The 23,371-nt window shown below is 52.2% G+C and overlaps 7 protein-coding genes across 7 annotated transcripts; 2 read left to right on the plus strand and 5 right to left on the minus strand.

The window, feature by feature from the left end:
* Nucleotides 1–1,256: 1,256 nt before the first annotated feature.
* SETTUDRAFT_174183 (uncharacterized protein) lies at nucleotides 1,257–4,449 on the minus strand (the record flags this gene model as incomplete). Its single annotated transcript, XM_008032732.1, has 2 exons — nucleotides 1,257–4,230; nucleotides 4,291–4,449. 2 exons carry the CDS (start codon nucleotides 4,447–4,449, stop codon nucleotides 1,276–1,278), a joined length of 3,114 nt encoding a protein of 1,037 aa, XP_008030923.1. The 3' UTR covers nucleotides 1,257–1,275.
* Nucleotides 4,450–4,656: 207 nt separating this feature from the next.
* SETTUDRAFT_165937 (uncharacterized protein) lies at nucleotides 4,657–6,743 on the minus strand. Its single transcript, XM_008032733.1, has 2 exons — nucleotides 6,320–6,743; nucleotides 4,657–6,274 (listed from the first exon to the last, which is right to left on the minus strand). The coding sequence occupies exons 1-2, from the start codon at nucleotides 6,369–6,371 to the stop codon at nucleotides 4,764–4,766; spliced, it is 1,563 nt and encodes a 520-aa protein (XP_008030924.1). The 5' UTR covers nucleotides 6,372–6,743; the 3' UTR covers nucleotides 4,657–4,763.
* Nucleotides 6,744–7,061: 318 nt separating this feature from the next.
* On the plus strand, nucleotides 7,062–10,621 carry SETTUDRAFT_174184 (uncharacterized protein; the record flags this gene model as incomplete). Its single annotated transcript, XM_008032734.1, has 3 exons — nucleotides 7,062–7,394; nucleotides 7,446–9,599; nucleotides 9,647–10,621. The coding sequence occupies 3 exons, from the start codon at nucleotides 7,062–7,064 to the stop codon at nucleotides 10,619–10,621; spliced, it is 3,462 nt and encodes a 1,153-aa protein (XP_008030925.1).
* Nucleotides 10,622–11,636: 1,015 nt separating this feature from the next.
* SETTUDRAFT_35304 (uncharacterized protein) lies at nucleotides 11,637–11,987 on the minus strand (the record flags this gene model as incomplete). Its single annotated transcript, XM_008032483.1, has 1 exon — nucleotides 11,637–11,987. The coding sequence occupies one exon, from the start codon at nucleotides 11,985–11,987 to the stop codon at nucleotides 11,637–11,639; it is 351 nt and encodes a 116-aa protein (XP_008030674.1).
* Nucleotides 11,988–14,514: 2,527 nt separating this feature from the next.
* On the minus strand, nucleotides 14,515–15,376 carry SETTUDRAFT_165938 (uncharacterized protein; the record flags this gene model as incomplete). Its single annotated transcript, XM_008032735.1, has 1 exon — nucleotides 14,515–15,376. A coding segment is annotated over one exon (414 nt), but the record flags the coding sequence as incomplete, so codon positions are not given.
* Nucleotides 15,377–16,410: 1,034 nt separating this feature from the next.
* On the plus strand, nucleotides 16,411–16,922 carry SETTUDRAFT_165939 (uncharacterized protein). Its single transcript, XM_008032736.1, has one exon. It carries the CDS (start codon nucleotides 16,452–16,454, stop codon nucleotides 16,608–16,610), a length of 159 nt encoding a protein of 52 aa, XP_008030927.1. The 5' UTR covers nucleotides 16,411–16,451; the 3' UTR covers nucleotides 16,611–16,922.
* Nucleotides 16,923–18,934: 2,012 nt separating this feature from the next.
* On the minus strand, nucleotides 18,935–20,651 carry SETTUDRAFT_99248 (polysaccharide lyase family 4 protein; the record flags this gene model as incomplete). The annotated part of the gene is made up of 3 exons (XM_008032737.1): nucleotides 18,935–19,990; nucleotides 20,048–20,340; nucleotides 20,393–20,651. 3 exons carry the CDS (start codon nucleotides 20,649–20,651, stop codon nucleotides 18,935–18,937), a joined length of 1,608 nt encoding a protein of 535 aa, XP_008030928.1.
* Between the last annotated feature and the right edge of the window lie 2,720 nt (nucleotides 20,652–23,371).

Consider the following 23,371-nt stretch of genomic DNA (forward strand, 5'->3'; position numbering starts at 1 on the left):
ACCGCACCCACTATATTAGCAAGGAAACCTTCCTACCAGCCTTTAAGGCTGCTTTTGAGCAGTCTATCACGAAGGAGAATATCCAAGCTGGCTTCAGAGGTGCTAGTCTAGTCCCACACGACCCACAGGCTGTGCTATCTAAGCTTGATGTAGTGGTGCAGACACCTCGTCAATCACCACGACGGGTAGCTGCCTGGCAGGCGCAGACACCACGCAACGCGCGCGAAGTTGAGTCTCAAATTAGTCTTATTCAAGAGAGCGTGAGAAAACGCCGTGGATCTTCTGCCAATTCACTCACTAAGCAGATCGCGTAGCTGAGTAAGGGGGCCCAGCAAATGGCACATAAAATGACGCTTATGATGGAGGAAATGGGTACGCTTCGAGCGGCTCTTGACGAGTCAAATAAGCGTAAAAGCCGCAAGCGGCGATACGTACGGACAGAAGAGACTCTTACTGTAGGCGAAGTACAAGAAGTATTAGCTAAACAGGCGGGTAGCAGTCGTGGTGATGGTGAGAGTGCGTCGAAGAGGGTGCGAGGAGAGCGGCGGTGCGGGCGTTGCAAGCAGACTGGACACAACGCTCGTACCTGCGCAGTTGAGATAGATAGTGCAAGTGATAGTAGCGATTCTGATCATTAATTTAGTATATTGCAATAGTTTATTGACTGTGATAAAAGGCTGTGATAACGTGTTGAAGTTGACGCGCTGGTGGGGAGGTGTCCGCTCGCTTGGGGTGTCCGCTCGCTTATGAACCACGTTAATGATAATAATAATAATAACACATGCTGAGTGACTGAACTGAACAAAACTAAACTGAACTGAATTGAACTGTAAATAAGTTTTTTTTTCTCTTTCTTTTTTTTAGGGAAGAAAAGAGGAGAGGGTCATGTGTTTCTTTGCATATCCTTCTTTGGGTCCTGCATGGTGAGGAAGTGTACGAGGAGGGTTTGGTGGGTAGTTACTGGCTTTGTTTGGCTTGATGAATGGGTATTTAGGGATAGGACGGAGTTGTGGGGGGAAGGGGAAGAAGAAGAAGGAGAAGAAGGAGAAGGAGAAGAAGAAGAAGAAGGAGAAGAAGGAGAAGGAGAAGAAGAAGAAGAAGAACATGATCACCACAGTACTCATTGCAAGACCATTCTTCTCACAATAGGAAGAAAAAAGTATCCCCCACCAAAATAGCGACGAGTAAAAAGACTAGAGTGGAAAGTAGATACTCTAATTCACCTTGTATACACTACATATCATACAAAAACCCCCCTTTACTTCATCCTCCTTACTACATCCCACCCTGCTGCGAAACAACCTGCCCACACCTCGCACACACATCCTCCGTTTCCTCCCTGACATGGCGCCAGCACCGCGGACACTTTTCGCGGCTGGGAGGATGCACAAGCACTCTCGCGTTCGCAAGTATACCGTTTCCATCTCCGCTTACTACAACGGCTTCTTCTTCCGCCCACGCCCATTGAGTCTTCATCTGCTCTGCGTCTTCGGTTGAAAAGCCAAGGTCTGAGACCGACGCCGATGCTTCTGGTAGCGCGCGGATTCGCACCTGGCTAATGACGAATAAGCCCGCAAACTGGGCTTCCACATCGGCAGCTTCCAGACGCAGCGGATGCATACAGTTTGCAAAGTCGGTGCTTAGTTTCTCGAGACCTGGGACAGGCAGATAGATGGTAGCGCTGCATTCAAGACTGGATCCGATCTTCTTGTCTGCGCGAGCACGCTCCTGTGCAATCTTGATGGCAGCACCGAGCGCGCTAGTCGTTTCGCCCATAGACTCTAGACTCGCTGATTCCGTCTGCGTCAGAGGGGCCAGAGACGACCACACGGCGCGAGCAGGATGGATACTGTGTTGCCTCAACGCGTCCGGAACGTGGTCCCAGACTTCCTCGACCAGCAACGGACACACTGGCGCGAGGATCTGTAGTAACTCATAGAATATAAGGCCCAGAACCCGCTGGAGCATTTCGCAATCTGCCTTGTCACCCGTGTAAACGCGGTCTTTGAGCGTCTCAAAGTAAAAGGCGCTGAGGTCCATGGAAATGTACTTGTTGAGCGTGTTGACGCCCTTGAAGAACTCGTACTTTGCAAAGTGCTCGTGGGCTTCGCGGCTTACCTGCACGAGGCGATGCACCGCGAGGCGATCTGTAAGTTCGCTGAATACCGTGGTGTCGGGCATAAGGCTGTTGAAAGAGGTAAAGGGAGGCGGACACGATGGCAGAGAGAAGATACCTAGAAGCCACTTGAAGGTGACGCGGTATTTGTGCAGCGCTTGGTTCACGGATATCAAGAGGGGCTGGCCAATGGTCACGTCGCGCGTGTAGTCGCTGCTTGCGGCCCACAGGCGGAGGGCATCGGCGCCCATGGAATCGTAGGTCGGTGTGTGCTTTGTGGCCGGATCCTGCTTGACGCCCTTGTGCTTTTTTCGCTTCACGGGTGGAAGCAGCTCGCCAGACATGATCTGGAATGGGGATATGACGTTGCCAAGCGACTTGCTCATCTTGCGGCCGTCCGAGTCAAGAGTGAAGCCATGCGTGATGAGAGTCTTGTACGGCGCTTTGACCGTTTCGGTAGAGTAGGACTGGGTGGCGACGTGGGTGAGGAGCGATGACTGGAACCAGCCGCGATGCTGATCAGTACCTTCGAGGTAGACGTCAGCTACAGGCTGGTCCTTTTGCTGCGGAAGAAGTGTCCAGCTTGTTCCGCTATCGAACCATACATCCATGGTATCTCTGCCACGGACATATGTACCAGTGAGGTGCTTGGGCTTCCAAGCCGGGTCATCCTGCGCATCTGTCCACCACGCATTGATCCCGCGCTCTTTGATTACTCCAATGACATGTTCGATGACCTTGGAATCCATAGTCGCTTGGAGCGTATCGCCCTCGACCTTGTACAACGCAGGGATAGGGACACCCCAAGCACGTTGCCGCGAAATGCACCATTGACTGCGACCTTGGATGAAACTCTCCAGACGGCTCCGACCAGATTCAGGTTTAAAGTTGACATCAGCAATTGCTTTCATCGAGGCCTCCTTGATGCTTTCGACGTTTGCAAACCACTGCTCTGTAGCGCGAGTAATGACAGGCTCTTTGGTTCTCCAGTCAATAGGGTACTTGTGGCGGTAATTTTGCTTTCCACGCAGCATTCCCAGCTTTTGCAGGTAGTTGCAGACAGCATTACTACCCGTTTTCTTGATATCGGTGACTGGCAGGCCTTCCAGCAGGTCCGGCTGTTCCGGGAATGCATCCTTGGTAAAAACGCCAGCATCGTCTACGGGAGCAAAAGCCGGGATGTTGAGCGGCATGCAAACATTGTAGTCGTCCATACCATGCCCAGGGGCGAGATGGACCAGACCGGTACCAGACGAGTCTGTGATAAAGTCTGCGTGTATGATGGGCTGAAGTCCGTCTGCCTTCTGGAACGGATTCTCATAATGAACTTGATCAGCAAGGTCTGAGCCACGCACGTCTGGTACGACAATCTCAAGCTTGCGCTCCAGAATCTTTTCGTACTCGTCTACCCTTGAAGTCGCAATCAGAATCAGTTCATCATTATTTTCTGCATCCCTGGCGATGCAATACTGCATATCGCGGTGTACTGCAATAGCCTTGTTCGCTGGCAGGGTCCAGGGAGTGGTTGTCCAGATGACTACGTTGACCTCGCTTTTGACATCCTTTAGCGCTCCGGTTTTCAGAGTCTCGGACAATTGCACTGGGTACCGCACAAAAGCCGCCAAGCTCTTGTGTCCCTCGTCGTACTCCAACTCGGCTTCTGCGAGCGCTGTTCTTGAGCTTGGGCTCCAGTATACTGGCTTGAACTGCCTATAGATGAGGCCCTTCTCGAACATGGCCTTGAACACTTCCAGCTGCCTCAATTCAAAGCTCCGCTCCATTGTCTGATATGCGTTGTCCCAGTCACCCATGACAGCCCACTCCTTGAAACCATTTTTCTGCTCTTCAATTGTCCGTGCAGCTAACTCGCGCGCAGCCTCACGTACGCTCACAGGATCCGTTTGTGCAGCATCCTTCTTCTGCGCCTGTAGTGCCTTGATCTCAATGGGCAATCCATGGCAGTCCCAACCAGGAATATATGAGACCTTCTTTCCCTGGCCAACCTGGAATCTACATATGACGTCTTTTGTAATCTTGTTCAGCGCGTGCCCAATATGCAGCGGTCCATTCGCGTATGGCGGTCCATCATGTAGCGTAAAGCTTCCTGTTGGCCCCTGACCATTTTTCTCTAAATTCGCACTGGCCCCTTCTCGCTCCGGGTGTCTTTTATATACAATGCGTTCTGAGCTCCGCTGCCAGGCATACAGCTCATCGGTACATCGTCGCAGGTACTCTCGATTTGCGGACGCCAACGGTCGCGGCGGGAAATTTGATTTTGGCAATCGTAGGGTATTGGACCATGACGCACGGAGGATACGAGTCGGCGTTAGCATAATAGCATCATGGGCGGGCAGATCGGCAGGGGAAGCAGACGTGGGTGCGCCAGATATTTTTTGGGTTGTTGACTTCACGCGGTGATTACCCGGCTAGCTTCGGCGATAACACGGAGATGGCTTGAACGAAATCAAGTTCCCTAGGGATACACGGAAATGCGGCTACCCGGAGATGAGAATGTAGGAATAAATGGTATTCTCTATGGTATCAAAGTCCTATTATCTGTAATGTGCCATCCAACAGTCGTATCTAAAGCGCCTAACCAACTCCTGCCCCAAAGACAAGGGCCAAACTCCGGATTCAAATCGTAGTCTCAGTAAACAGTCAAAGAGCTTACAGCTCCATTCTTGAGCACTTCAAACACCATGCCTGGAAACCCAAATAGCTCCACGTTACCCACGTCTGTGGTACCCTCCATAAGCACACTGCCGGCATTGGCAAACTTGCTTTTCTTCCCTGAACTGTCTTCCCATCCCCCAAGAAGCTCACAGCTACTCCCCGGACTATCTCCCCAGCCTCGGTTCAAAGCCATGCCGCGCTGTTGTAGTCTCTCCTGCTCCTCGTTTTCGTAGTGCGGTTTGAATACCTCTTTCAGACGGCCGGAAATATCGCCAAAACCCATTTCAGAGTTGAGAGGCTCACGGTACATGGCCGAGGGAACGTGCTCAAGAGTCCACCGGCTTCTTCTGTGTCGGTTGAACTGGTATGAGCCAGGGACGTTGCCGTGGAATATTACTTTGGTCGCGGTGAGATGGTTGAGGGGCTGCGCACTGGGCTCCCCTGCTTCATGTAAATCAGCGTCTCGTCTTTCCGCCGTCGGTGAAGGTGGCGAGATGTGCGTAGGCTGTGATATTAAAATGTCGAAGCCATGGTGGTAGTAGTTGTAGAAATGCTCTGCCGCAGCAACCTCACGCTCCTGAGCTTCTAGCGCGGCGTCATCATCGCCTTCCCATGCGTCTTCATCATCGCTTCTTATAGCCGAGCCAGGATCAGAGTCTTCGTCAGGCGTAAGCCCACCAGGGGATAGATCTGATGCATCGCTTGTTCTCCGGTCCTTGTGGATAGACAAACGGTGGTCATTCTTGCGATAGATCGAGTCCGGGGCCCCCAGCTCCATGATCAAATCTTGAGGAGTTGTCTCACTAAGAACAATCCAGAACGGAGGGCTAGACCGCCTGACAAGTTCTATTCTGCCCTCTCCATGTACCCTGACTGTTTCAATCTCGTCTGGCCCACCATCCTTTGTTTTTCCTAGCATCAGTGATCTTGGGTTCGCGGGAGGAGACGTGAATAGGGTGGCGCGTGCTTTCTGCCACGACTCCCCGCTAAAGACAGCCATGGACGTTGCAGGGCCCGTGGCAGACGATGACAGAAGCGAGATGAAGTCTTTCTTGGGAGAGTATGCAGCGTGCTGTACGGGAAAGTTGAAGGCTATCCCTGGATACGATAGATTGTATGTGCCCATGGCGTTCGGATCTTCCGACTTTGGCGGCACATACTCTCCACCATAGGTCGGCCCCAATAGCTTGTCATAGACATGCCTGAACCTTGGACCGGATAGGCCTCCCGTGAAGCCTCCGTCTCCAGGCTTGTAAACTTCGATATCCTTGTATACTAGTCGGGCTTTGGCGAAATCGAGCACTTCGATAAGACGTAGCCGCTGGTCAGGGCCGTCGAACTGTAAGCGCAGACCGTTGTCGGGAAGGACGACTTGTATTGGGGATGAAAGGGGCCGGAAGTCGTCATGGTAGAGCTGGAAGCGCGGAAAGGCCTTGACTTCGGCCTTGATCGTTGTGAGCACTTCGTGAAGGGAGCAACCAAGGGCTGTATTCTGTCAGCTTTGTACTGCGTACAGGCGGTTCGACCAACTCATGAAGCCTATGCTACGCCCTGGCTGTAGGTGCATGGTTCCGTCTTCCATGGTGAGCCTTGTTGAAGTGTATGGAGAGAGTGCGATGTGTTGCTAGTGCATGTGTTGCTGGTACCTAGCTCACGGGCGGTAAGGAGCTCGTGCTTTGTCCACGAGGACAGGTGACACAGAGTAGACCCGCCACCGAACACTGGATGACGAGTAGTCGAGAAGCCCCGAAACGCGATATGTTCAGAGCTGCTACCATACAACCCGGGTCATCCACGGCGGGTGATGGTGTTGGCAACGAATGAGGGGTGGTGGGGCTTTAGAACACGCCTGGAGCACGCCTATCCATGGATCCGGAAGGGCGTGAAGTATTCGAACAGTCCCAAACTATGCAGTATCTGTGAAAACAAGACGGGCATCAGACGCGCCTTGTCCAACATAAAGATGTGCACGTCGTGCTGCATTGACGTAGCGCGAGGGGTTGGTTCGTCGAGGGACATGACGCGTGGTCCGAGCGTCCGCGCTTCCAACATCCCTGCAACAGGTGTTTATCCATTGTTTACTTTGCTGCGGCTCCACAACACCAGACGTCCAGCATACTAACCACCAGCCAATTCCGTTCACCACTTCCTGAGCGGCATCATGTCTGGCCTACCGAGACCAGGCCCGGCGGCCAAGCGCACCACAACAGCGATGCGCCCTCCGACGACGCGGCCACCGCACCTGGCGCGTGGGCGTGCAGCAACCCCTGCTATGGATGGCCGCTCGTCGAGAGCCGAATCCGTAGCCTCGACGGCACGAGTGACGCGGTCCTCGCCGCTGAAGCGTAGAGTGCAAGAATACGAAGTCGACGGAGAAGAGACCAATATCAATGTTGTTGTGCGGTGCAGAGGGCGCAATGACCGCGAAGTGCGCGAGAACAGCGGCGTCGTCGTGTCGACCAACGGAATCAAGGGCACCACGATAGATCTGTCCATGGGGCCCAGCGCCCTCAGCAATAAGACGTACCAGTTCGACAAGGTTTTTTCTCCGGCAGCCGACCAGAACATGGTTTTTGACGAGGTCGTGTCGCCGATCCTGGACGAGGTAATTGGCGACGGTCCCTTGGATAACGGTGGCGACTAACAATGACAATAGGTGGTTGATGGTTTCAATTGCACCATTTTTGCCTATGGCCAGACCGGTACCGGCAAGACTTACACAATGACTGGTGACATTTCCAACGTCCTGCCACTCCCCGACGCTGCCGGTATTATACCGCGTGTACTGCACGCGCTCTTCGCTCGCCTCGAGGCGGACGAGATTGAGAATTCTGTCAAGTGCTCCTTTATCGAATTGTACAACGAGGAGCTGCGCGACCTGCTGTCCCCCGACGATGCCACAAAGCTCAAAATCTACGACGACAATAGCAAAAAGGGCTCCACGACTACCTTGGTGCAGGGCATGGAGGAGTGCCATCTGAAGAATGCTTCGGACGGTATTGCGCTCCTGGCCAGCGGAAGCCACAAGCGACAAGTCGCAGCGACAAAATGCAACGATCTGAGTTCACGCAGTCACACCGTCTTCACAATTACTGTGTACATCAAGCGAACATCAGAAGACGGTCAGGAATATCTGAGCGCTGGAAAGCTCAACCTGGTCGATCTTGCTGGTAGCGAAAACATCCAACGCAGTGGAGCCGAGAACAAGCGCGCTGCTGAAGCCGGTCTGATCAACAAGAGTCTGCTAACACTAGGTCGCGTTATTAACGCGCTTGTCGAGCGCAGCTCTCACATTCCGTACAGGGAGTCGAAGCTGACCCGACTGCTGCAAGACTCACTAGGCGGACGAACCAAGACGTGCATCATTGCGACCCTCTCGCCAGCTAAGAGCAACCTCGAGGAAACCATCTCCACCCTGGACTACGCTTTCCGTGCGAAGAACATTCGGAACAAACCCCAGGTCAATCAACCCATCAATAAAAAGACCTTGCTCAAAGAGTACACGGTCGAGATTGAGAAGCTGAAAAGCGAGCTGATAGCGACACGGCAACGAAACGGTGTCTATCTTACGCAAGAAAATTACGACGAGATCACGACAGTAAGCGAGTCGAGGCGAATCCTGAGCGAAGAACAGCGTGAAAGGCTCGAGACCATGGAGGTCAACCTCCGTAACAAGGTGGAGGATCTGTTCAAGCTGACGACCAACTTTCAAACACTCAAGAAGGACAACGAGCAGACACAACTGGCCTTGAATAGTACCAAGAGCATTCTTGACAAGACGGAGATTGTTCTGGGCCACACTCGTCAGAACCTCGAAGAGGAGACGGAGCTGCGCAAGGCGCACCAAAAGACAGAGGAAGAGCTGGCCGAAGTAGGCAGGGACATGATATCAACGCTAGGCAAGACAACATCAGCGATCGATGGCTTGAGGTCCAAAATCCGTCGAAAGTCCGAGCTTCAGTCGCAGAATCGGCGCAATTGGAATTCTTCGCAAACACAGGTTGTCGACACCACCCGTCTCGTGGAGGACCGGATCGAAGAGTTCCAGCACCAGCAAGAGGAACTCATGGATGCCATTTCAGAGCGCATGCAGATATTTGTCAGGGATGAACTTGAAAAGTTGGGCGCCTCGCAGGCTTTCTTGCAAGAGAAGATGGAAGCGTACCAAGCGTCTGAAAATGAAGTCAATGGACAAACCGCCGAAGCGCGTGATCACATGAACCAAGTTCTAGAGGAGATCAAGACGCTGCGTGAGGATGTAAAGACCAAGATTGGTGCAGGGCTGGACGAACTTTCTGCTGCAGCAGAGACCATATCGGCAAACATCATCACCGAGCTGGACGCCTTCCACACACAGGTCCACTCATCGTACGCGAGCCTCGGTCGCGACTTTAAGACAACATTCGACGACCTGGTCAAGGATCTGAACGACCAACAGGCAGAAAACGAGCGACTCCATCAGCAGGTCGTAGAGGCCAACACAGCTGTGATTGAGGCGAACAAGGCGACCGAGGACCAGCTTGCAAGGGTCGTTGAAGAAGAGAAGCAGAAGTCTGCCGAGGATCGCCAACAACTGTTGGCACAAATCACTGCTCTCATGACTGCAAACGCTGATGCACAAGAGAAGAGACTAGAAGAAAGGCTTTCAACAGTGCGTCAGGAGATTGCTGCGGCTAACACTGCGTTTGAGGCCAAGCAGGGCGCCTACACTGAAGGTGTCAGCGCGTGGTCAGAGAAGTCGAGAGACATCCTAGCGGGTGTGTCCAAGTCGAGAGAGGCTGTCAAGACGAAGATCAAGTCCGACTTTGCTGTAGGTTTATCATATCACCCTCTGAAGCACCCACTAACCCTCATCAGACTGCGACCCAACATTCCACCTCAATCAAAGACACAACCACCTCTGTACACGAAAGCACTGTCAAGACAGTTGAAGCCCAAATGGCGCATCTGGACACGCAATTGCAGTCTTTGGACGACATTGTTTCTCGCATCCGTGAGCAGAACAATGCTCACCATGCTGCACATACTACCTCGCTCGCCGCCCTATCTTCGACAGTAGGCGCCTCCTACTCGAGCATAGGAGACCATTTGTCTTCTTCGTTTGATCGCGTTCAGTCTCTTGAGTCTGACATGTCGACACACACTGTCACGCTGAAGGAGACTTTGCCATCATTGGCGGCTGAGTCGGACATCCGCGCGCCGCTCCACGAGCTGCGTGAGGCTGTCAGCAGCCAGAACCTCCTCGAGTACAATCCCACTGGCGAGACGCCTCAACGCGTATCCTACAACATCCCCTCGAATCTTCCGCGCACTGAGGCCCATGAGAACATCATCTCTCGCCTCCGAAATCGCCCCACATCAGCCGACGGCACAGCCCGCAGTCCCTCCAAGCAACCAATTTTCAATGATGCAACCAACTCGCTTAGTCTTGCTTCACCGACTTCATTGTTTTCTCCTACTGCCACCAAGACGGATTTCTTTCCCTCGATCAGTGCGCACGCCCACACCATCTCGCACTTTACCTCGGGAGGAGGCAACCCCTCTTCCCTGCGGGAGCTAGATGTTAACGTGGTAGCCCAGGAATCACACACGCAACCTCTTCCCCATCTCGCATCCCAATCCTCCTCGGAATCGCTAGCCAGCGGTATTCCGCCAAATAAGAAGATGCGCATGAGCGGTGAAGAGGCGAGCAAGCTGCCGATGAAGAAGATGAGAAAGACTGTTGGCGTTGCTGGTGACAAGGTTGACCGGGAGAACATTACGAACTTTGGCAACAGCGTTGGCCCTGGGTTGGCTGCGGGAAGGAGGCTGAGAAGTCACGGGAGCACATAGATGGAATGTTTTGGTGTGACTAAGGACATGGTGTTGGTGTTTGGGCGCAAAGAATTGGCTGCATTGCAGCCTCACTACGGTGGAAATTTCCTTGCATGTGTCATGGCGTTGGTTGCGAATAACGAACTGGGTACACTAGTATTTCTGTCCTTTGTTTCAGGTCATGGATTATAGGGTTCGGGCTCAAGCATAGTAAATAGGCGTAATGACCATTTTCACTATTCAAACAAGATTGGGTTTGATGATTGGTAATTGGGCATTGACAGTACAAGCAATACGTCTGGAAAAGATGAGAGAAATGAGAGAATACTGCCGGCGTGGGACTGGTCTGTCTCCCTATCTTATCATGGCTAGTAACATCCAATGGTGGAGCATGGACAAGGACAAGGACAAGGACATGGGCAGTATGTACGTGGTAAGCAAAGAAAAAAAAACCTGGAAGTTGAGTAAACAAATCCTGCTCGAGCATGCAGCGGTGAGCCCAAGCTGAAGACGCTAAGTACCATATTCTTTTTTGTTTTCTACATGTAGCTTGCCGTCGTGTAGCACAAAACCTCGAGTCCACACCCATTGATATCTACGCCCATCTACACAGCAACTCCATGCCAACACGGCGGCAAGACGGATTGAACTTGAACACTAAAACTACCTATCTACCTACTTAGTTCCCCCCACCCACATATACATACATACTTGGACAGCAAACTAGCAAGCCAACGACCCCGCAACCCGCGTGTTAGCCGCCCGCCGCCGCCGGCCCTAAACCACACAGGCACGCACATGATGGTTCCTGACTCGGCCGCACACAAGCGTGTATTACAAGTGCTAAGCTAAGTGTCAAGTGCACCTGCATACACTACACGCATACATACGTGCATACATGCATGCATGCAGTAGCTTCCTCTTCCCGCTCCCCCCCAACCCCCCCAACCCCTGAAGCACACGCACGCGCAAGTGCAAGCGTACGTAAGTGCGAGTATGGGCAGCTACAGTACACCTATAGTATGTACGTGCACTATCGACTACTAAGTAGAGTAACAACCAAAAAAAAACTGGTCAAGTATGGGAGACCCCACATGCCATGCCATGCCATCACAGCATAGCACATGACGGGGCCAGCAGCAGCAAACGGGAACCCGTATCCGAGCGACGGCGGGCCCGAGGAATCCGCATGCGGTAAATCCGGATTTCCGCTCGGCATGCCGTGGCGCTGATTGGGTATGTAGCGGACTTTTTTACTTAGCGCCAGCCAGTCAGCCAGCACAGCCAGCATAGCTGGGGCGCGTGTGACGGTGCCGGCGACGGCGTGAAATGACCCGAATCCAAGTACGAGAGCGAGAAGAGGCAGAGGCAGAGTCAGAGGCATATGGGGGAGAGAGAGAAATTGAGTGAGAAGGGGGGGTGAAAGGATGCGGCAGCATGGTGCCGGTGCGTGGGTGCAGGTGCAGGTGTCAGGGCTCGTGCCGAGGCGCGGGTATGTCACTGTGTCATTGGATTCGCGCGTATACGGGACTGTGGGGGCTATATTGGCGTGTATATATCTGACTATGGGCATTTTGCTCGTGGGGGGGGGGGTGGTGAGTAGGTGTAGTTGGTTGTATTGCTATGTGTGTGTGTGTGTGTATGGCGTCGGCATCCATCGCTGTTATTACTGTACTGGGACGGTGCGGTGGACGTCATTTGAGTGACTGACTGTAGTGTAAAATTCCTGGCGTGAGTTTTGTGTCTTTTAATTTGTTGGTAAATCTCTCTTTCGGTGTGTGTGTGTGTGTGTGGAGAAGGAAGGAAACGGAATGGTGCGAATGGTGCGAATGCGGTCTGAATTTTTCTCTCTCTTTTTTTGCTTTTTCTCGTCTCCTGTTTATAGGTGTAACACGGATGTAATATCCAAACTGTAAACGGGCAAGGGAGAGCGGGGATGAGGTTTCCAGCATGCAGCATGGCGTAAACTGCATGCTTTGCAAGAAAGCCATTTGGGAGAGGGGGAAATGATGCTGGCGGTAGGGGATGCCAGCGTATCAGGTGTGGCAGGCGTGAAATGGGCAACGGCAGAGGAAAATAAAAGATGCATGTAGGGGAATTGATAGGGTGGGCCTGTGGGATGTGCATATCTGCACGATGCAAAAAAGCAAATGCCCATGTGTATTGTATGCACGTCTAGATGGCGTGCTAAAAAGGAATTGAAACAAGCCGCGTCTCGGAGTCTTAGCGGGACGGGTGGAGGCGTACAGCGTAATTGCCTTGGGTATGTGGCGGCAAGATGATTGTTGTTGAGGCCCAACTCGGCAATCGTGACACTGGATCCCATGAGTGCGGAACCGGCAACTACCAGCGCAGCGGAGCTTTTTTCCGGCCCTGTGTCACCCTGTCGAGAAAGATCCGGGGGGGGGGGTTGTATTAATATTGTGTTGTGTCTCTGGGGTAGTACTTAGGGCGCCGGCCAATATCTCCGGCGGGTGGAGCGTGCTCGGCCTGGCAACTGAGTAAGTAAGGACTTAGCGTGGGGGGGGCGTCAGATCTCATCTAGCAGATCGGTTCAAGGTTGTCTGTCAGCCATGTTCGGAACCACGACGCATCCCTCAGCCGCCCTGCAGGCATGTGCCCTGCTACACCTACACATCGCCCTCTCCCGCACGCCCATGGTCACGCCCTCCTCCCCGCTGCTGCACACTGAGCCTGCCATCGTCAGTTGACCGCGTCGTTGGTCCGCCTGACAGCATGGCCGCCGTCTCCACTCGTTCCCACCACGGCCCAGTACGTGTATACCTCTGCCCTCTGTTCATATTCAACTACTTACCGTTCCGCTTTTGCTGCCGCCGCCAAGCACTCATCCAGCCTCACCTGCAGCCCAATCTCAGCCCGCTGCTGACCACAATGACCCTGATTCATGGGCGCCGTCTTTCTTTGGTCCAATGCTTAGCCTCCTGCGACGACAACCGCCATCCAGCCAAGACGGATACGTCACATTAGAGATGATGTGGTGCTCGGAATTCCAGCTTCTTGGACGCGCCGGAAGCCGGATAGCGAGCCTGTGCCGTGTGACTTATTGCCAATTGGATCTAGCCAGCTCATGTCGGGCACTGCAAAAGTACCCTCGAAACTGGCCCCCTCCACCATTCTGCCCGAGAGCATCCTCCGCGGGAAGCGGTGTAAGAGAGCCCAAACACCCGTCGACGATATACTTTGGCTGCGAGCCCGACAATCTCGTTACGAGATGCCACACCGCGGTAGCTTTCGGAACACTCGCCCTCCATCCACATGGGCATTTTAGACCCGCTCCATGGCAAGCCACATTATGCCATGCCACGGTTACGGTATCCGATGGTCTACACCATGCAAATGTCGCACCCCGGCAATCGAGCATTTCCCACTCCCCTGGCTACAGGATGCGCCATCTGTCGCCTATTCTGATCGCCGCCATGATAGGGCCATATTCTGGGGCAAACACCCGCCTCATTCTAGTGCAAGCGGCTGATCTTGGCGGTGCATTGCCTGCATTGCGTCATCCCCGCTGTCATGTTGGCCTGCTGCCCTGTCACCACCTGGTGGGAGTCGTGTACAATTCCACGTAAATGCTGCCTGTCCAGGCCAATCACGGGCCGAATCGCTCCGTGGACTCGACCACGCAAGCAAGCCATCGCGCTGCATTTTCCGACACGGCGACGCCATGGCGTATTGCCGGTTTCCTTAAAGGCTCCGTGATTCTGTTGAGACGGTAGCATTGATCCGCATCCAAACATGATACCGAAACTACATATTAGAGCTGTTTCCATGTCTCTGTGTCAGGCTATCTAACTAGGTATAACCAGGCCCTGGCACGCGCGGGAAAAAAAAGAAGCATGGGGCCTTTTCCCGCTTGCACAAGGGGACACGCTGTGACGAGCTTTGCTGTGGGCAGGCTTGAAATTATCGTATTACATAAACTTTCTTGTACATGAGATGCGAGGGCATACCACATGGTATTGTGTCCTAGCGAAATGCGTACCAGACTATATGGTGCGCCGTCGAGGTGTCGACAGCGGCCTGGTATCCTTTGACTGAGCGCGAGACGCTCACAACACATGAAAACCTCCAAGGATCCACCATGGCAATCATGCCAAGTCTATCGTGGGTATTCGCGATGGTCGCTTGTTATATCACTGCGCGGAGGGCCATTGCTGCTGGCCACGGCGGGGCGTATCGAGGCAGCTCCGAGGGCATATCATGTTGGGTAGATGCGCGGTTCGAGTATGAGTCCTGGTATCGGAGACAAAAGGTCTGGGTCGTAGGCAGGAGGCGCCAGCAGAGGGCTGGCGACCTCTCTGGAGGCGGGTGCGAGTTGGGGATGCGTCCTGTGCCCGACTAGACACTGCGAGACTGTCGATTGCCATTGCTGTCGAAGTGCATCTTTCTATCCTCTTCATCGTCATCAAGCAGGCCATCTCCGGGATAGTCGTTGACATCGTCTTCTAGCATCTGGAACGTCTCCAGATAGGCGCGCGACGGCACTGACTCGGGAGAAACGAGCAGCGAGGCAACGTCCATCTTGATGGATTTCGGGTAGAGGTGCTCGTTTGGGTCTTTGACAAACCAGGCGCCGCCCTGTCCGTGGTCCATCATCTTGCCTGGTCGAGTCTCGGGAGGGGAAAACCTCTCGGACAAGATCTTGCGCAGCACGCGCTCGAGCTGCTCGTCTGTGGGGCCTTGGACAATGTGCTTCTGCTCCAGGCGAAGGATGCGCTGGTTCATTTTCTGGAAACACAGCTCTGTCCGCCGAGGGGCGGCCCGGGGGAGACGAGGATGGCGGTGGTGGTGGTGGTGATGATGATGATGATGATGATGGGGATGGATGGTGACGCGAGGGCGAGGAGGGCAAGGGTGAGGATAAAGGAGGGTGAGGATAAAGGAGGGTGAGGATAAAGGAGGGTGAGGATAAAGGAGGGTGAGGATAAAGGAGGGTGAGGATAAAGGAGGGTGAGGGGGGGGAGGGGAGACGGACGAGGTGGAGGTGGAGGTGGAGAAGGAGAAGGAAGCTGGCAGGCCAGGCTGCCACTCGCACTTGCAGCGCGGCCGAGTCGGGCATGCGGGCGGTGAGGCCACCACGAGCTGCCGTCCAAATTGGTTCGCGGCAGACTCGCCGCTAGCCCAGACGGGGACCAGCCAGTCGATCCCCGTCTACCGAGCGCTAGTGCCATGGCCAGGCCCCTGCATTCACTCTTCTCCCATCCCATCCCATCCCATCCCACGCCCATGCCCATGCCCCTCCCCGTACAGCCTGGCCCTGCTCCCTTCGGGCACGCACACACAGACACACACGCACACGCACACGCACACGCACACGCACACAGACACACGCTCCCCTCGACCCAGCCAACCACCAAGCCATCCCGCCCATCCGTGGACCCTGCTGCGCCTTACCCACAGCACTGCATGCCCAAGGTCAGGCAGGCCTGCTGCTGCCCCTCGAACCGCCTCTGGTCCAACACGGGTCTCCAGGCCTCACCTACGTCTGACATCCTAGCCGTCCCGCGGACTGGCCCTCTCTCGTCTTGGCCCTCGCTCCCATCATTAATTCCCCGTCAAGTCCAACTGTGTGACCTGGTCGTACACTAAATCCTTCCCCTTGACCCGTGTCTTCTGTCGGCTTCCAACACCCCTCTCCCTTTGCATGTCATCATCATGTCCTTCTCGTACCAACTGCAGATGATCAACCAGTCGTTTGATCGCATCGCTTCGTGGTAGTATGTGTAATCGGCACCAACCTCTCGACACGTCGACGCCATGCTGACCATTGCAGCCATGAGTTTATGCGCCCACCGCGCTGGCCACGCATCCATCGTGGCAGCACGAAATGATCAACGCCAGCCCCCAGCGCCAGCCGTCAACGGCGTTCCCCGACATGGCCTTGTCGCGCATTTACTACGTCGGCCAGCCGCTAGCCCAATCAGGCTGCAGCAACATGATGCCTGTCGGCAAGGCTTCCCATTGCCTGCGCCGCCGTCATCGGTAGCCCGACTGCACACAGAGCGGCCACACGGCTCCAAACACCTGTTCTCCCAAGCTGCCGACGCACATCTTTTTGCACATGCCGAGTCAGTGCCTGGCCGTCTCCTTTCGTAACCTTCACCACCTAGCCCCATGGCGGAACAGAGCCGGAAATCCGTGCTTGTGCTCCAAAGCTTAGTCCAGCCAACGCCGCCCTGTTGGAATCCCCCAGCTTCTGCTGTATCCACTGCCTAGCCCTCGACGCGCGACACTGCCTCAAGGAAATCATCAGACTTGGCGCGAGTGGCCTGACCACCCGCCGACCTCCTATCTCGCCGCCAAACACCCGCCGACTTCAAGTTTTTTTTCTCAGCGCCCAACCACACCCGCACACATATACATACACACATACACGCTGGACAGTGCTGCCAGAACCACACCCGCTGCTCGGATACTTGCTTCCATCCCGCCAAGCTGTCTCTCGAAACCATGATTCTATTGTTACATTTACCTTTCTCGCAACCGTCGGCTCCTGCGGCCTCCGAGGCAAGCAGAATTAGACTCAAACCAGTCTAGTCTACCAACTCCGCAGCCTGCAAGAATCCCTATCAGGCCCTGTCCCATCGGCGATCGAAGCACCATGCAGTGGCGCTCCGGAATGAACCTGAACAGGGCTACTTTTATGAACAACCTCGCGTATCCTATAATAGCCATTGGTAGTGTTTTCCCAATCCTGCAGCTGCGCCATACCTGGGCCAAGCTATGTTTTGCAAGTTTACAACACCTCCTAGCCTACAGCTCCAAACATGCCCCGCGCCGGCCGCTCTAAATCAGTAATCATAACCTGTTTTGTACTGCGACTCTCCAGGCCCCCTGATGCCCTTGGTTTCACCAAAGCAGACAGGCCACGTCAATCCTCTCTCAAAAGGCCGACCTTGGACGAGCCTATGGCAGCATAAACGTAAGCAGCCACATCTGTATTCTTAGGGAAGAGACCATGCTACGCCGACCGCTGTGTTCCGCCGCCTCTCCTTCATATATAATCCCTGTTGCCATGCATCCCTCATGTGGCACAGCTGGCGGAAACCGGACAGCGTGCGCCAACATGATGCAATTCGTCAGCCGGCCACTCGAATGATTGCTTGCAGGTCCGTGTCATCCCATCTTAGCACGGGTGTTTTGGTACTGCAGGTCATGCAGTCTGACCCTGGCAATGGCTCGCTTCTCATTTTGCGGATCCCATCCTCTGCAACAGGCTAACGCAGCTCCCGTAGCTCCACCGCAGTTTTTCTACATCGGTATGCCACGGGCCAGCTTGGTGTCCATGGATCTACTAACGGCGTCGGAAATGAACCGAGTGTTGACTGTTTGCACAATTATCACTCATTTCCCTCGTGGAGATTTTCACAGTTTGCAGCTCATTCCACGCCACATTCGCCCCCGGATTGTCCGTATGCATTGTCCGACTGCATCATTGGTTCAGAAATTCCGTCATAGGACAAACGAGGCATTAATTCTTCGCCATCAACACCTCAACTCTTCGAACGCGACGCAATATATCTCGAAAGTTCAGCCGATTACACGCCGGTTGTGCAGCAAAACCTGGCCTTCCCCATGAGCCTCCTGAAGCCGCTAGCGGGGCCTGATATGCGTCGCCTCGGCTGACGTTGTGTAGTGCAGACGGTACTCTAGCCCTGGAGAAGCGTCTCTGCATGACTACGCCACCATCCATGCCAAGTCGCTTGATGTCAGTAGGCGTAGTAGACACTTGTTCCGCTTATTCGACCGTCGTCACTTGGTTTCAAAGAAGCGCCGGAGCTATCTATCCGCCTACAGAGGATCTCCCTGCACGGGCACTCTGATGCTACCTATAAGCTGCTGCACTTAACCGGCGGCCACCACATGGATTCGCCTAGTATCCACCTACCGTTTCCGTTTGACGTTTGTCTATTGAAAATGGGCTCACATATTCACCATCAAGGGTGCAGTTGACTCGTGCCAAAGTCAACTTAATCCCGCACGTCTGCAAATAGACACCCATGCTGCCCATTGGGTACGTGTGTAAGCACAACCTCAGGGCGCTTATGCTACTGTGGCCAGATTTATCCTTGACGGTTGCAGCTATAGGTACTACGTATGTACCTCGGCCAGAGACGGTGATACTCTAGATTCATATAAGCACCATGCAGACTAACCGCCTGCGTCTGACTCGCAATCACATCGGCTAATGCACCAGCAGGTGGCCCAAGTCACTCAGCCTTGAGAGGCCACCACTGTGTTGTAATATTTTTATCAAATTTCTTGTTTCATGACATTACTTGTATCATAGTCTAGAACATCATCAGCCGCCTAGACGGCGAATAGCTCAATCGCATCGAGGATCACATTCGCTGCCAAGTAGGCGTTGTTACTTTTGTCTCCACTCAAACAACTGATGGTAATGGTGTTATCTCCGTTGACCAGAGTACCAGCCGGAATGTTGAAGTTGTAAATCTCGCCAAACCCTCGATACGCGCCTCTCGTAAAACCTCGCGAATTAATCTTGGTCGGCGCAGCGAAATTCCGAGCTTGGAACGCGTTGACCACGACCGACGGACGACAGCCTGCAAAGGAAAGCGTGGTGCCGACACGCAGCGTGGCCGCGCTCGTGTTGTTACTTTCGAACTTGATGGTCAGGGGATTCATGTCCTTGATGATGGCCATGGGGACGTCGTTGAGGGTGCTGGAACCGACGGTATACGTCAGGGGGCCCCAAGAGTCCATACGAGTGTCTGACGGGTGCATGCGGAGCTGTTTGTCTGCGTTGCGGAACCCCTTTGGCTGACCGTCCCAGTCGCCAATACGCCAGATGGACTTTTTGGCCTCCGTGTCAGCCGTAATGTTGGCTGTGGTTGCTTGGCCAGCGACCACCGACACGGTACTCGCTTTGACCTTGAACTCTTGCTGGTACAGCACCTGCGTGTAATTCCCAGGCTTCATGGCTGGCGAGGTAAAATGTCCAGAATCATCGGCATAGGCCCAATACTGCGCTGCATCGTTGTACCAATGAAGCACAATCTGGAAGCCAGATTTCACACCCGTAGCCGTTCCGGTTACCGTGCCGCGGTCCGACGGAGCAACGTAGTTTTGGATTCCCAGGTCCTTGAAGAAGGTCGAGTCAAAAGCGGAGCCGCCTTTTGGCACGTCCGACTGCGTGAAGGAAAGTGCATACGGGCCATGGAAGCCCTGACGGAACTGCTCAAGTTGGACATGGTTGCTGTTCATGTAAAAGGTCAAAGAAGTCGAGGTCCCGCCGTTGTTGGTGTTGATATCGCGGTGGAAGGGTCCTCCCGAGGAGACTTCATACGAGTAGTCATTCATCAACAAGCAAGCATAGACTGAATCCACGTCGCGGTAAACACAGTGCTAATTTCACGTCAGTCAGTCTAGGCTCTTTGCCTTGCGGGATCCACCAAGCCTTACCACACCGTCGTCGATGAAGCGGTCGCTCGAGTAGAACTTGCTGCGTGTCTGGCCATCCACCACAAAGACATCCTGGCCTTCGACAGTCGACGTCGCATTTGCCGTCGTAGATGCCACGCCAAACGGATAACTCAATGGCAATGCGCTACTGCGCAGACGAGCAATGTAGCGCAGCTCGCCAACAGTCGGCTCAGCCGTAGTATCCGTTGCCATGTAGATGGTTGCATCCCCCGGCCTCACCACCATGTAGTGTGTCAAGGTACTTGTCGTACAAGTGATCTTTGTATAGTTTGCTGCTCACTCTATTAGCCAAACATTACAAACAAGCAGGTTTCCAAAACTGACACCCAACCATTTCATACTTGACATTCGCACTACCCAGCCCCATTTCAACCTGCGATCCCTTGTCGGGCGATTGCAGCTCCTCGCCGCGGTACTTGATGGACGTGATATCGCAGTTTTTGCCATTGACAGTAAAGACTAGCGATTGCGGCGATGCGACATCAACGACAAAGTCATTTCCGCTCTTGGTCACGCCAAAGGCCGCCAGAACCGTCGACGACGATAGCGTGGCGGCTGCCAGCAATATCGTTTTCAGCACCATTGCTCTGCGCGAGAGAGAAGGGAAGAAGAAAAAAAAATAATAGTTGGATTGCACACGTATATACAGGGAATGAGCAATCGCACTACGTAATACAGAGAGAGAGGGAAGCGAAGGAGAGGGAACAAGAAGAAGAGAAAAAGCAGGTGAGACAGCACGCTTAATACCAATCCGTCCTTCTCACCAGAACGGGGAACCAAGAAGGTTCATAAATTAAAATCACTATGGACAAGGGACGGAACGAACATGGCGCTATTTACTACTAGTAAAACATGGTGAGAATGCTTGTTTGAGCCGCGCTCGCGTGGTTCCCTTGTCATCCCGGGGAGGGCCATGGAGATGATAAGGTGGAGTGTGTGTGTGTGTGTTCTTTTTTTTGTGTGTCTCGGATAGATAGAGTGGGCGGTAGGTTTTACGTGTATTGTATATATGTATATTTTATGCATAGTATAAATGGTGCTTAACTTCAAAAAATGTCTAAATAGGGGAAGGATAGTAGTTTGCGTGCGTATGTATTCTATAATTTTTTTTTCTTTTTTTCTCTCTCTCTCTCTCTCTTCACAAGTATATATGTTATGTTATGTTATGTTATGGATCTATGTGTAGATGGAGATGTATGTACATGTATATCTTTCGCAGCTAAGTGGGACCTTTTTTTTTTCCCAGATAACAAAACTACCCATCTACCCACTTACACACACACACACACACACACACAGCTAAACACGTGGCTACACGTGTCTACACGTGATTATCATACCATCTAAATCTACATATAGTACACATAGACTTTAACAAACGTAAAAAAAAATAAAAAAAAAATCATCACAAAATCAGAAATAAATAAAGTTTCCCGTCATCACGTCAGACGGCTGGCACGGCTGGGACGGCAGCAAAGCAAACGAAATCAAAGGGACGGGAAAAGATGCTATCATTAGTATCAGTATCAGCATCAGCATCAGCATCAGCATCAGCATCAGCGTCGTCATCATCATTGTGTGGAACTTGGCTACTACAAAAATTTCCCTCTTTTTCTTCTTCTCTTTTTTTCTTTTTTTAACCTTTGCATCTCTGTGTCTACTTACGTGTCTACGCGTCTCGGTGTCTCGGTGTCTCGGTGTCTCGGTGTCTACTTACGTGTATGTCATATGTGTGGATTTATGCATTCATGGCCGCCAAAGCGGAGTAAGCGGCGAATAAGTGGCGGAGAAGAAAGATAGGATAAGAAGCATGTAGTCAGTCATTCAGTCATTCAGTCATTCAGTCAGTTAGTTAGTACATAGTTAAATCCCTAGTCTCGAGCATCTAACAAAAGAAAAGACAAGTTTATCTAGGGTTAAGCAAGCACGAGATATGTGACTGGAATGCTTATTATTAGTTCTTCGTTCTTCGTTCTTCATTCTACATGTTAGTGTAAACTTGAAACTAGAAACTAGAAACTAGAAACTGGAAACTGGAAAAAAAATGCATCATGAGCCGCACGGTATCTTGAAAGAAAGATGGTAAGTGTAACGGGCTGAACGCCCTTCGCCTCCCATACTCGTCTACGACCTCGTTTACTCCACCTGCCTGGCCTGATTGTTACCCTAGCAACCAGCATTGTATATAGATAGCTACGTAGCCGAGAGCTTAGCTCTCTATCGAATACAATCTTGTTACCTTGGCCTGTCCGATCGTGCTCCCGAGCTTAAGACTACCCTCCGGGGTCGAGCCCCTTACAGTAAGAAGTAAAAAAAAAAAAAAAAAGGAAAAGAAAATAAGCGATAGAAACTTAAACCAGGCCTAGTGCTTGGCAAGAGCTTGATTTTCTTCACATGGACATCATGCCATCATGCCATGTGGCCATAATCTCTTTTTTTTTCTTTTTCCCTTTTTTTTCTTCCTTTTTTTTTTCTTCTTTTCTTCCAGACAGTGTGGCGGTGTGGATGACTAGGGGGGAACAGGGCAGGGTAGGGGGTGTATTTATCCGCTGGGGAAATAATAATATGATATAATATGCGCTAACGTGGTTCACAAGTGAGTCGCTAACCCAAGCAAGTCGCTAACGCCCCACTAGCCTATCAACTTTATCACTATAACGCGTAATGTCTTAACAACATAACTATTTATCAATATATTTTCAATCTAATCTTTAACTTACTCTTTTTAACGTTTAGTTATAATATATTTAGCGTATAAACTATACTACTACTATCTACAACGTCTTATAAAAAACTATATCTAATTAACGCGCTAGAAAGCGCTTTTAACGCAACTATAAGCTAAAATTAAAGCGTCTAGATAAGCTAAAAAAGAAGGCTATAGTTAAGCATGTTTTTAAAGAGTCTACGTAAGAATTTACGACTATAAAGCTTAATATTTAAGTAATAGCTAATAAACTATTAGAAGAGCGTAGTAGTAACTTTATTAGTAAGAACTAGATTAATAACTTTATTAAGTAGACTTCTAAGCTCTATACACGCTAGAGCTATTTTTATAATTACTAGCAAGCTGTAACGGGCTAGGTAGCCCGCTACAGTACAGATAGCGGTGGCTATCTTATGTATCAACTACGCAACGATATCAGCAGCTCTGATATCTTGTGCCAGCCTTTTTGGCGCGGTGGGCGCGTTGTAGTTGCGTGCGCAGTCTAATAGGACTCGACCCGTTACACAAGCCGCCTATAAGAATCTAGTAGCTATTTAGCGCTAGTTTAACTTAGTCTAGGTAATAAGGTAGAAGTA

This window comes from Exserohilum turcica (assembly GCF_000359705.1).
Source record: "Exserohilum turcica Et28A unplaced genomic scaffold SETTUscaffold_8, whole genome shotgun sequence".
Classification (NCBI taxonomy): domain Eukaryota; kingdom Fungi; phylum Ascomycota; class Dothideomycetes; order Pleosporales; family Pleosporaceae; genus Exserohilum; species Exserohilum turcicum.